This window comes from Podarcis cretensis (genome assembly GCF_951804945.1).
Source record: "Podarcis cretensis genome assembly, chromosome: 11".
In the NCBI taxonomy this organism is placed as follows: domain Eukaryota; kingdom Metazoa; phylum Chordata; class Lepidosauria; order Squamata; family Lacertidae; genus Podarcis; species Podarcis cretensis.
Genome location: NC_137180.1, coordinates 55964777 through 55978783, shown reverse-complemented (window position 1 = coordinate 55978783; position 14007 = coordinate 55964777). Strand labels below are relative to the sequence as shown.

The 14007-nt window shown below is 39.4% G+C and overlaps 1 protein-coding gene across 4 annotated transcripts in view; it reads right to left on the bottom strand.

The window, feature by feature from the left end:
- The window catches only part of DYM (dymeclin), a 168102-nt gene that overhangs the window by 25097 nt on the left and 128998 nt on the right, over window positions 1-14007 (bottom strand). For all 4 annotated transcript variants that reach the window (XM_079994828.1, XM_079994831.1, XM_079994829.1 and 1 more), the window contains 2 exons: window positions 13546-13728; window positions 8324-8437 (listed from right to left, as the gene is read on the bottom strand). In XM_079994828.1, the coding sequence (XP_079850954.1) occupies window positions 8324-8437; window positions 13546-13728 (297 nt within the window). The remainder of the gene's footprint in view (window positions 1-8323; window positions 8438-13545; window positions 13729-14007) is intronic.

Here is a 14007-nt window from a genome sequence, read left to right as displayed (position 1 = left end):
AATGACGCCTCACATTCTTGGACACTGGACAGGAACAGAGTTGAAGATCTATTTACTCTTGGTCTACAAAGAAAATGTTTTATGGAGGGGGCTCCTTGCCTTGCAAGTTGGAAAGCCAGATAATTGTATTCCATTGGAGAACTCTGTGGCATGCTTACAGTAAAAACCTGATATTATCTCAAGGAGTTTCAGTGGCAGAAATTCAAGTGCGTCTTGCTAATGCACATTTTCCTGTGTTGCAATCGTGAAGTGATGTTTGCACTCCTTTTCAGTGGGAGAGCCAGAAAAGCATTAGGGCATTTTATAGCTTTAATGCCAAAATGGCATGCAGAATAAAATTGCTCCTTCTTTCTTGCATAGGTCAGCAATGCTAGTAAGTTGTCTCAATTCTTCTCCTACCGAGATGTCCCCCCCCCCCCCGACATCGCCTTACCATAAGACAAATCCCACAATGGGGCCTTCAACCAAATGGAGGTAGAAATTCTGTTTTAAACTCTAGAACTAACTGACAGCTACAGTATAAAAGCAAACCTCAAGTGCTTGGGTTCTCATGTTTAGCCATATTTGAAAAATGAATTTCCTACAGCCCTTCTACGGATTCTACCCCTTCCCTGAAGTCTACATTAATATATGTTGATTTTCAGACTCAGACGATACCTGGGGTGAGGTGGAGTGCATGTCCTCCTTTTCAAATTTTGAGAGTAATATATAAATAAGGTTGCAGTTACAACATGAATGAGCTCTCTTTGGGAGAGTCACACAGAGGTTGTGGATGCCATGATAAACACCACTGCTGTAACATCAAGCAACCCTTTGACCAATATTGTATTTTAACGTAACCAAGACCTTATGTGGGAAAAGGACTTATCTTCATAAGAACAAAATAAATCGATCCTTGGAATGAGAAACAATTAAATAATTCCTTTCAGAGGTTTACTGGAGAAGGTATTTTACTGGGTGTGTTGGTGGCATTTAAAAATTTCAAGAAATGAAAACACAAAAGCTATTATTTTAGTCTATGAACGTTCTATAACAACTAGCCAATGTATGGTTACTTTAGATTTTTTTTAAAAAAAAAAAGTTCAGATTTCAGCACTGTGGATTGCTGCATGGAAATAATGTTTAATAATTTGTTCTCTTAACCAACAACTTCATATCAACATATGAAGCTACTTTGTACAGGGTGAGGCCCCCAGTCCATCTACTGCAATATTGTCTACTCCAGGACTGGGGAGCCATTGTTCTTCTGAGGGAAAGTGCATGGAGGACAGTGGGTGAGGCCAAAGTCCTGAATGGATGGGGCAAAGCATGCACACACTGTTGTGTCTCCATTCCTCCCACCCTCTCACAAGTTTTTCTCCATACTGCACTGTGAGAAAGGGTCCCCTCTTTCTTGCCTTGCAGCTTGGAAAGACAGCTGGTGGGGCTGGCTCAGTGGAGTGTCCAGGTCTTGCTTCACTAGCTCAAGTCCCTTCACTTCTTCAGCAGCAGCATGGAAGGGGACTGGGATGGAAAACCATTGACTACTGGGGAGGCAAAGCAGAACCCCTGACTGGCTTCTGTACTGGCTGCTGAGGAAGTAGCTGCTCTTAGCTTGGCTACATGAGATTTAAGCACAAAAGTTATGGTGCTGATGACTGTTTTGTGGAGGACAGAACAATTTCCAGGGTGGTAAAGGTGAACTTCTCAATAGTTTTTAAAAATGACAAAAAGTTAGGGTTCCGGGTGGAGAAATCGAAATTGGAAACAGAACTGTTAGAACCTAAGACTAAGATGCTCTCAAGAATGTACAACTTGCTGTTAAAATGGAATACACAAGATGAAATGGTTAAATCGGCTATGATAAAGTGGGCACAGGACATTGGGCACAACATTATGTTTGAGGACTGGGAAAGGTTGTGGACCATTGGGTTGAACTTCACTGCATGTAATGCTCTGAAGGAAAATGTAATGAAAATGATATATAGATGGTACATGACCCCAGTTAAACTTGCCAAAATATACCATTTGTCTGATAATAAATGTTGGAAATGTAAAGAAAATGAAGGAACATTCTTTCACCTCTGGTAGACTTGCCCTAGAGTGAAGGCTTTCTGGGAAATGATATATAATGAGCAGAAAAAGGTATTTAAGTATACCTTCACTAAGAAACCAGAGGCCTTCCTTTTGGGTATTGTCGGCCAGAAGGTGTTAAGGAAGGACCAAACATTTTTTATGTATGCAACAACAGCAGCAAGGATACTTATCGCTAAACACTGGAAAACCCAAGATCTACCCACACTGGAAGAGTGGCAGATGCAGCTGATAGACTATATGGAATTAGCCGAGATGACTGGCAGAATCCGAGACCTGGGAGAAGAGAAGGTTGAAGAAGACTGGAAGAAATTTAAGATTTATTTTAAAAAGCATTGTAATTTGGTTGAATGTTAAGAAGGATGCTAGATCATAAATAATTGACCACCACTAAATTAGATGGAATTAGGATGATAAGTAGATCGAGGAAAATATAAACCATTTGGAGAGCGATTAGATTATGTTTAAAAGAATGGGACCTAGGAATATAAATAAGATGATAATTTGCTGGTTAAAATTTAAGAAGATGTAAGTGGGAGCGGGAGATGTGAGGGAGTCCAAAGAGGTTTTGAAAATATGTCATGATATATGCTATATTGTTGATTATTTTTGCATTTGTATTCAAAAATTTTTTAATAAACATTTATAAAAAAATATATATATATCTGTGTCCCAATGAACTAATTTTCCTGATGGCATCAATTTGACGGTTACTTTCTCAGAAAATTCTCTCTTGGAGCTGGCATGACTCCTGTATCTTGGGATCATGAATTTGTTAGTTGTCACTATAATGCTACTTCCATTTGCTATTCATCTCTTTAGCACATCAAAGAAATGGTTTCTTATAAAATACAGGTACACTTTGAAGCCATCAAGCAGGGAAACCAGGCTGTGCATACGTACACGTACACACACACACACACACACACACACACACACAGATCAGCATTTTGGATTGCTGGAGACAAAAAGAATCTGGAAAGGAATGGGCTAGAAAAGCACCATTCCTCCCCCAGCCCTGGCTTTTGGCCCTATTTTTAAAGAGCAGGCTTTAGTGCTCTGTTAAGCAGAACAAATTTCAATAAATACTACATACTTCATGCCATGCTGGCAAGGGGCAACGTAAGAACATACTGGCAAGCATGTTAGAGACATGAAAGAGAAAAGGAAGGAGTAAAAAACTAGGCAACACACTGCGAAATAAAACTGGGAAATTCAACAGAGGAAAACCATTTGTAAAATAAATGTTTTCTCTTCCAATGGCTTACCAGCGGGAAGTTTCCTTCAAAAGCATTTAAATGTGATCTCTTAAATGTTGCTCATTCTATGAACTCAAATGTCAGCTTCCAGTTAATAACGTCTGGCATTCAGAACAGGTTTTCCCACTTAAAAAAAAAAGAAAAAGTGCAGCTATCTTCTGGCTAACTTCCCTGAAAACCCTGAGATAACTTCCAGACTCCAGACAGAGTCTCACTCCTCTCAGGCTCTTAATCCTCAAACTACAGATAATTTCACCCAAAGGGAGGGAGAGGGGGGAAAAAGACTGTGAACTTGGGGGTGGGGGTGGGGTAGACACTGAAGTCAATTTTCAGTTATCACTCTGATCTTTAAATTACTCTTAATAATAATCTTCTGCAATAAAACAAGGAGCCTGTAATGTGGGCTGCCTGTCTGCAAAGGAGACAGCTCTATCTCTGAATGCTGCGGCTTCCACCTCAAGACCCAGGCGCATTAGCTTCATTTATCTCCTTCCACAGGGTGAGGGAGGAATCCAAGACCTGGTTATTTCAACACCTGCTACTTTATCTCCCAGCTTCTGCTGGAATCTTCTAAGAAGGCTAATTACCCAGTTTGGACTTTCCCTACCCTGCATAGCGCATGGCCAGGAGCAGACACTTTAAAGCAACAGCTAATTATAATCACGCTTATCTTGAGCAGCAGTCAGGTGAAGATGCTAAGGGAGTTTCCAATTCTCAGACACTTGACTGTCAAACACGTCCGCCCTCTTCCTCCCCAATGTGTGCCATGATGCGTCTCTACGCAGGGCTCACTTTGACACCAGATTCCTTCGACAGAATGCCACAAGGGTTTGACTGGATCCAAACCAAGAGTTCACCTACTAGCCTAGCACTAAGCCTACTAGCCTGGCATCTAATCTTCCTCTATGTAGCCTGGGGCCTGCCTACTCCACAAAGTGTATGACAAACACATATCACATGTGCTCATTGGGAAAACAAACAAACATCTGACAAATGCATTTAGTTACATCTGCAGTATAAATGCGCTCTTCTCAATTATCCAAACAGCAGCAAATCCTTGTTATCTTAATTCACAGTGTGTTTCCGTGTGGGAGGATAGTCTGTTTTTCTGAACTGCCAATTGTTGAAGGATTCTGTTCATTTTGATGCAATGTTTTGTGGTCCTTGGTGAGACCCGGCAGAACATACACGTAGAGATATTGGGGATCAGCTCTCTATCTAACTTTTTAGGAATAGGCCAGTGAGCACAATTCTAGATTCATGTTGGGATATAATGATGGATCCATTTCCAAAAATGTCAAGTGGAAAATCGAGTTAACATTTTAGGAGGCCTTCTGTTCTTATAACAGAGTTTCTAACACAGTTCTGCCTTTAGATCTGAGGTTTTTATTTTGTTATTTTCATTCTGTAAAATGACCCACATAGTTTCTGAAGGACTTTTTATTCAAATTTGAGAAGGAAAAAAACTTGTTCTTTTCAGGGGTGACAGGAAGTAAAACAGCATTGGGGAACCTCAGGCCACAGGTCTACTGAGACTTAGCAGGCCTTTCCATTTGTCCCATGTGTAGTTGTCACTAAGCCACATCCACCTGCACATCATCTGATATCAGGTGCAAGGCCATATTATATATGAAGAAAGGTACAGTTTGGTGCCTTCTGAATTTAGAAACCTTTTCCTGAGTTGTACCAAACCAAGTTTTGTGCAGAACAGACACACTGAAACTGATGGAGCTAAGTCAGTCATGTCCATTAAGCTCAAGTGGTATTCAATGAAGTTTTACTCAAGAGCAGACCCAGAAAAAATAATAAGCATGACTATGTTGTTGTTGTTTAGTTGTTTAGTCGTGTCCGACTCTTCGTGACCCCATGGACCAGAGCATGCCAGGCACTCCTGTCTTCCACTGCCGCCTGCAGTTTGGTCAGACTCATATTTGTAGCTTCGAGAACACTGTCCAACCATCTCGTCCTCTGTCGTCCCCTTCTCCTTGTGCCCTCCATCTTTCCCAACATCAGGGTCTTTTCCAGGGAGTCTTCTCTTCTCATGAGGTGGCCAAAGTATTGGAGCCTCAGCTTCACGATCTGTCCTTCCAGTGAGCACTCAGGGCTGATTTCCTTCAGAATGGATACGTTTGATCTTCTTGCAGTCCATGGGATTCTCAAGAGTCTCCTCCAGCACCATAATTAAAAGGCATCAATTCTTCGGCGATCAGCCTTCTTTATGGTCCAGCTCTCACTTCCATACATCACTACTGGGAAAACCATAGCTTTAACTATACGATGACTATGTTAGAGAAATGCATTGCAGTGGGTTTGCTCTGAGTAAAGCTCAGTTGAACAACATACAAAGGCTCTATGCTGAGTATGACTATCATGGGATACAACACTCTGTCACCAAATTTAAGACACAACCCAACTACAGCTGGAGTTAGAAGTGAATTTAGAGTCTTCACTTCTTGGTGTTGCTCGAATTCAAGCCCAGCTGCAAGGCGACAAAAGAAGAATCTGGGAGTATACCCTAAAATATGCTCCTAATACTTCCTTTAATGTTGAATAACCTGGTAGCAGGTGAATAACTGGTGAGTCTCGGTGGTGTCAAAATGGACAGTGGGGGAGTATTACATTTTAAATCTAGTTATCCACCTCTGAAGTAAAAGGTAGCAAGCTCCAAAAGTGCTTTTCTTTTGAAAGTGTGGTATAAAGGTTCCCTATCCAAAAAAAACCAAGGTACAGAGTTCTTGCTACAAAGTGCTGCAACCTTAAAGGACTAGATAGCTTACATACCAGAAAGCAGAAGGAAATTGGAGACAGTGTAGAAGTGATGGGGCCACAAATTTTAACTAGAACTATAGGATCAGAGGTGGGGCATGAGATTATTTTATTTAACAAAATTTATATACCACTTGGTTGTAATAAACCTCTAAGTGGTTTACAATAATTATTGAGCAATTAAGAAACACTCCTCATTTATCTGGGAAACCAGTTCACAATCTCAGGCCACTGGGCACCCACACACTGGTCCAATGTATGAGTAGAATGGATTTGTGCAAAATCCAATTTACAATATCTCAAACAATGTGACAGATGTCCTACAGAAAACTGACCACAGAATCTGGATCAACCATATTGACATGGATACACCTTGTTGAAAAATGCCAGGTACATAGAAGGAAGGCACGTTCTCATTTCCTCACCAAGTGTAGGGGAAAGAGTGAACTATTTGGTCCGGGCTGCTATTTTACATTCCAGTGTGTTTTTAATTTATTTGAGTTCGTTTCCATGCCTCTGAGGGCAGAGACCATCCTGGCTGTCTCTTAGTGCAGACCCAGGTCATCGAGCCCGAGCTTCCATAAGAGCTGTTCACCATGAACCACCATTGGCAGGACTGGCAGCAACAGCAGCAGATATGTTCTATGCTTATACTATTTTATTCTCTTGTTAATTATGCTGTTTTAAATGTGCATTTAAAAAATGACTTCCTTTAGTAGTGTTCAGGGAAATTTTTAATGTGTGACATCTTAGTGTATTTTTGGTCTTTGTGAAAGCTGCCCAGAGTGGCTGGGGAAACCCAGCCAGATGGGCGGGGTACAAATAATAAATTATTATTATTATTATTATTATTATTATTATTATTATTATTATTGTAATTTTTTATTTTGAAAGGTTTAAGATAAAACTTTTTTTTGTTAACTTTGATGCATTAAATGTGCATTCTGTAGTTTACCTCCTTTGTAACATTTTATTTTGAAATATTTAAAATATTTTAGTTTCCTGTTACTTTGTTGGCCTAAATGTATACTTTAATGTTTGACTTTCTTTAGTAATTTTTATTCTGGATTGTTCTATTTGACATTTTAATGTGTTGTAAACTGCTTTGATGTATTTTTTCTTAAATATATAAAGTGGCATAGGAATGAAATGAACAAATAAAAAAATAAAATAAAAACTATATACAGTAGTACCCTGGTTTTAGAACAGCTTAGTTTATGAACAACTTGGAAATAGAATGCTGCAAACCCAGAAGTAGGTGTTCCGGTTTGTGAACTTTGCCTTCGAAGCAGAACATGTTCCGCTTCCTGTTGAGTGTGTTCCGTTTGTAAATTGAGTCCCCTGCTGCTAATCAGAGGCTTCCTGTTGAATCTGTCGGCTGTTGAGTCCCGAGCACCCACACAACACAGAGGTGATTTTGGGAGCTTTTGTTTTTGCTATTTTTTGTGTTTTTGTTTGTGTGGGTTTTTCAGGTTTTTTTTACTGTGACTTGTTCTTCGTTTTATGGGACTGACTGGTGACTGTGGCTTGTGACTTTGTTTTTGTGACTGTGTGGAACACAATTCAGCTATTGATTGATTGATTGATTGATTGATTGTGTGACTGCAGAAATGGATAAAAGTCCCCCATCCAAACAATGACTATCATCAGTGCATGTAAGAAATATTTATATTTTAAATTTTTATCACCTACAATACTGCCTTATTTTTTCTACAGTATAGTGCACTGATTATTGCTTTCATTTTATGAATCAATGGTCTTGTTAGATAGTAAAATTCATGTTAAATTGCTGTTTTAGGGGTTGTTTTTAAAAGTCTGGAATGGATTAATTCGTTTTGCATTACATTCTATGGGAAAACATGCCTTGGTTTTAGAATACTTTGGTTTTGGAACAGAACTCCAGAACGAATTAAGTTTGGGAACCAATGTACCACTGTAGTCACAAGACATCTCTAGTAGCAACATGTGCATATAATTCATTAGGGTTCTAGAAGAAGCATACGATCATAGAAATGGTAATTTCTACACCAATGTTATATAGCCATTCGTTCTTTTTCACAGTATGCTTGCACATTCCGTTATAGATTAATAATCCATGCAAACACCCAGAACTCAATTATAGTAGAACTCCACAGCAGGCAATCCTGTAACCTAAAGAAAGAAAATTATCCTTAAAGTGCTGCTTTGTGGCATGCTACACATTGACTGGTTTTGTTAGCACTCACCCTGAGCCTGTCTTTGGGCAGAGCAACAGCTCCTTGCTTGATGATTTCCAGAACTCTCTCTACAGACAGCTCAGCCCCAGCCTGCTCAATTCTGGAGCTAAAGAAGCTGATCACCTGGAATGGAACAGGGAAATATATATTATACACACACACATACACTTCTGTCTGTAAATAAGTGGAAGCACAGGTTAATTAAACAATGTCAGGGTATCTGTCATCTAGAAACCTACCCAGCTGATTTATGACAGCGAGACATTTCTTAATTGAGATTTTTCAACTGTCAGGTATAAATGCTAGATTAAAAATAGTATTTAGCATTTGTATTCCAGGTAATTTAGGCACTATGACCATGATCCAAAAATGTACATATGAATACTTCAGCAATACTGCATAGCAGCTAAAAGACCGCAAAGTTCAGTGAATTTTCAGCTTCTGCTATCTGCCACATGGCTTTTTTTGACTACTGAAGCAGGAACAAAGTTTCCTAAGAAAACAGGAAATCGCAGGAGTAATGATTGCTTTGGGTTTTTATTTAATCTTCATGATAATTCTCAGAACCATGAAGACTACATTGGCTAGTTTATCTTACACACCAAGGCCTATACGATAATGTTTTGCAATATCACATAAAGGAAGGTAGATCTAGAAATGCCACTGACACATCTCTAAACATGCAATCTTGAGAAGTTAGGTAGACCTATCTTAAGAAGAGAAACAATGCCCATGTCACTGAAGGCAGTTAACATTCCTTTGATAATCGCAGACAAGGACTAGGAAATGGTTTACTGCATGGCAATAATGTTCTTGGGATGCTTTTGCAATGCAGAGCTTGGCACCCAACTGAAGCTGTTAAGCCTAATTAGGCCCTTACAACCTATTAGTAAAACAAAAGAGCTGATGGTTTGATTACTCCAGGATTCAAATGAGATATACTGTTGCTGCAGGCAAGTACAGACATTACTTCTCTTTTGGAGTAGGGAGACCTGCCAGGCTTGCAAAGAAGGCTTTTCAGAATATGCTTAAAGTAGAAAGTGAGCAAAATTCAACAGAAAAGCATCCCTTCCTGTAAAGAAATAACTGCTCTGCTGATCCTAATTACCGTCAACTGCAAATCCTAAGCAAATATCTTGTAAAGGTTTTAATTACCACAAACCTTAACCTTAGCAGATCTACCCTTCTGGTAGACCTGTGAGTCAGTACTTCTGTTCTGAGCATCCTCAGAGCTGTTTCCTTGAAGGCTACACCTCCAACAAATTCAAAGCACATCGATGGATGAGGCCACCTAGTTTCTTTTCACCAGCTCCATTCTCTTTCTTCTCCCTACCTCTCTCCTTCCCATTAGAGTGATTAAAGCATTTCACATACAGTATCATAGTAATCCAACAACGTATTTGCAAGGTATGTCAGTTTATCCTCATGCTGTGGTGAGAGGGAGGCTGAGTCAGAGCGCAGCTTGCCTAAAACCACCTACTGAGTTTATGGCAAATATAAGATTTGAACAGTGGACTTTTCATTCATCAGTGCTATACAAGCTCTCACTATCATCATCTTTTTGGTGGCAGGTAAAAGTGATGTTTATTAGTGCACTAACAAAGTTTCCTGTGGCTGTTTTGGGGTTGTTTCAGTGTATCTGAAGAAGTGTGCATGCACACGAAAGCTCATACCAAGTACCAACTTAGTTGGTCTTTAAGGTGCTACTGGAAGGAATTTTTTTATTTTGTTTTGAATACAAGCCCATGAAAAAGAAGGTAGAGGGTAGACCCACATACACAGATTTTGCAGTGTTCAGTGTATCGGTCATGGGAAAGCTACTCTCTAATGGTATCGGATGCTCAGGAATCGCAAGTAACTCCTTATTTTAATGCAACAAGTCTTATTAAGTCCTCATAAATTAACAAATCTGTGTTCACAGTAAATTAACATCCTGCCTACAAAGACATCCTTAAGAGCCAACAGCTAGCAACTGCAGCAAACAGCTGTAGTCATTCTTAACTTGTTTGATTTCCCCCCACTTTTTGAAATGCTTTTCAAGTTCCTTATAAGAATTACCCATCTTGCAGGAAGATCCTCAATACAACAACAAAAAAATAAGTAACCAACTTTGTGTAACATTTAGGATATCAGTATACCATTGACAATTACCAGTAAGAAAGTGCATATCACATCCCTCAAAATGGGAATCCATTTACTTCTGGAACAGGCTTGAGCAGTAAATGAAAACAGAAATCATTCTATTCCTGGTTGCTAAGTGAACCATATGTTTTCTATCTGCACAAAATCAGAGTTGTAGCTCAGTCCCACAACTCCAGGCAGAATTATTCTTATATTATGCAAATTATGTACGAATACCCAAGTTTATGAATATGAGCAGCACAGCATACCTCATTTGTGCAGGTATTTTTTCTCTGTCCCAGCCAAACTTCCAGGGACAGTTATAGGGTAATGGGCAATCTTCCAGCTGCCCTCTTTTACAACACCAGGGAATACTGACATCCACTTCAACTAGAGAAAAGTGATAGCTCAGACGGTAGAGCATGAAACTCTTAATCTCAAGGTCGTGGGTTCAAGCACCATTTTGGGCAAAAAGATTCCTGCACTGCAGGGGGTTGGACTAGATGATCCTTGCGGTCGCTTCCAACTCTACAATTCTATGATTCTATAACAGTAAATGTTTTATAGGATGTATGGGAAAGCAGAACAGCTGGTGTTCTGACTTTTTCTTAATTGTTTTAAAGTTATATATTCAGCAACTCTGGTATGAATATTTTAATACGCACACACACACACTTATTTTGATGTAAAACACGCCTGTAGATGGAAAGGCTGGTGGAAAATATCTTAAATAAATATGTTTGAAAAGATTGGAATGGCTTTTTGTTTCTTTTTTAAACAGAAATGTCTGGCAAAATATTTCTATAAAATCAGTTTATCAAATAATGGCTGTAATGACATTTGACAGACTGCCTTACTGAAATATTTTTGCTAGACAGTTATTAATAAATTGTGATTTCCAGTGTTTAGTGTAGATCCAGCCTTTTCCAGTTATTGTTATATTTTTGGTTGGCTCTCAGATTCTGCTTTTTTGAGGGTTTTCAGACTTTTTTTTGGCATGTGTTATACAATTTATCTGACATTTATTGCACAAATAAGAATGGGTGTATTTGTTCCAATAAACTTATGATAATATACCATCATTGCAATTGAAGATTATTATTTTCCTATATAGGCTTTGGTTGGGGGATTGGATAAAGCGTTAGTGATTGATTGGCTGATAGTGTTTTAATAAGACATTTTTTAGCTTTTTAAAATATGCTGTTTCAGGTGCCCCTTTTTGGCAGAGAATGCAATGTATAACTGATTAAAACAAGCAAATAAATAAATAAATCTATCTCTCCTGCAGTAATCAGAGTGTCTGCTCTGCCACCTCCTGTCTTGTCTAGTGTCTCTGCAAGAGGAAAAGCAGATATTCTTACCACAGCAGCCTTCAGGAAAAGTATGATATATTTAAAAACCTCCTTTTTCATTGCAGCTGCTGTTCTGTGCCACCTGATAGTTCCACAAGGGCTCATGAGAATAGAATTAGAAGTACAGTATAAAAAAACAAAACAAAGGCACCTTTAAACATTTTTAAACTTTAGTGCTGAACTGTTGAACAGCTGAACTGATCAATTCAGAAACACAATTGTTCACCATAGGACTATCTAAATGGGAAGGTTGGGTGGAAGGCTAATAAATTTCATTGCCATCATTCCTTCTGTACACTTTCCAGGAGGGACAGCTGGCAACCTGCAGGGGACGAGTTTGGTTCTGAGGCTCCCAGTTGCTTATTTCTAACCTGCAGTCAAACTAACCATGACACTGCGATATCTCTGACTGCAGATCTGTAATAAAAGCTGTGGAAGGACCCTCTAAATTCAATGTGCACTACAGCACATATTATTTTTTTTTTAAACAAAGCAAAAAACAAAACAACCTCTCCCTCTTTTCCGGATGGGTATCACTCCCCATGCTGTTGTTTGGCCCTCAGATGAAAAACTTACAGGTACTACCCTACCTCCACAGTCCTTATCAGATTCAGGAGTTCATGTATTAGGGATTATATTTTGGATAGCATTGCCAGTCCAGTTTGATAAGCTGCTTTGTCACTTTCTCAGCTGCTCAGCTGTTTGCACCTTGTGCATCTTAGTAATTAACTCTGGCAAGCCACTAGGTCCCTGAACTTTGTCACAAAGAGCTCAGATCTTATACAGTGGTACCTCGGGTTAAGAACTTAATTTGTTGTGGAGGTCCGTTCTTAACCTGAAACTGTTCTTAACCTGAGGTACCACTTTAGCTAATGGGGCCTCCTGCTGCTGCTGCACGATTTCTGTTCTCATCCTGAAGCAAAGTTCTTGACCCGAGGTATTATTTCTGGGTTAGCAGAGTCTGTAACCTGAAGCGTCTGTAACCCGAGGTACCACTGTAAATGTTTCTCTGGACAGATCTAAGATCTCTGGATCTCTAAAAAAATAAATTCTTGTAATCATACATCTGTCTAGTGGTAAAATCTGTGTGCTATGCTTTACTACCATAGTATAGGTAGCATCAGACAGAGAGATGAGACAGCAGGGGTAAGTATTGCCTTGGCTACCTGGTCCTCATAACAAGTATGTATGACCTTGAATCTGAATAGCGTATTTTCTTCTCCCCTCTCCAACCTTTTGTGGGTGTTTGGATATAATGCTGCAGGCATTTATCTGTTTTTTTTAATTTCTGTACAATTCCCACAGGATTTAGATGCTTTATACATAAATGACCACTTTCCCCCTGTGTGTATGATGTGAGAACCACATGCATCTGTGCAAAAATGAAATAAAAATACAAATGGCTTTCCACAATGAATGTAACAATTGTAAAAGCAAGATCCACATCTACAAAAAGGAGTTTAAGAACCTAGCAGTTCAAAAGCACGTCAAAGTGCAAGTAGATAAATAGGTACTGCTCCGGCGGGAAGGTAAACGGCGTTTCCGTGCGCTGCTCTGGTTCGCCAGAAGTGGCTTAGTTATGCTGGCCACATGACCCGGAAGCTGTACGCCGACTCCCTCGGCCAATAAAGGGAGATGAGCGCCACAACCCCAGAGTCGTCTGCGACTGGACCTAACACTCAGGGGTCCCTTTACCTTTATCTTTTACTATAAAGGGCATTGTAGAAGATCAGTTCGTAAGAGTTTATTTTTACTTACCAGATCTATATTCTGCATTACATCCTGGAAAGAGGGGTGAGTTCGAAATTGCTCAAAGAGATCCCGCTTATAAAGCAGTGCATATACTAAGTTAGGGTTATGATGTAGTGAGTTTGTCAAGCAAGAGTTGATTATCTCTAACATCATTCGAATGACTTCTTCAATCACATTCAGGTCCTGTGCCTATAAGAAACAAGTAGATGTCTATTAGGCAGAATAGAAAAAAATATTATCCAGGCACGGTTTCCAATGGTGATTATCCACAGGCAAACAGACTGTATTTAATCTCGTAGATTCTAACTAAGTAGTGGCACCTTTTAGCAGACCAATTTACATTGATGTAATTAGCACCTTTACTTATTTTCCATGCTTTATTCTGTGGGTCTAATATGGCAATACATCTCAGCCCAACTAGTCTATCCGGCAGCAGTGCTGAAAAATTTCCATTTCAAAAGGTGGATC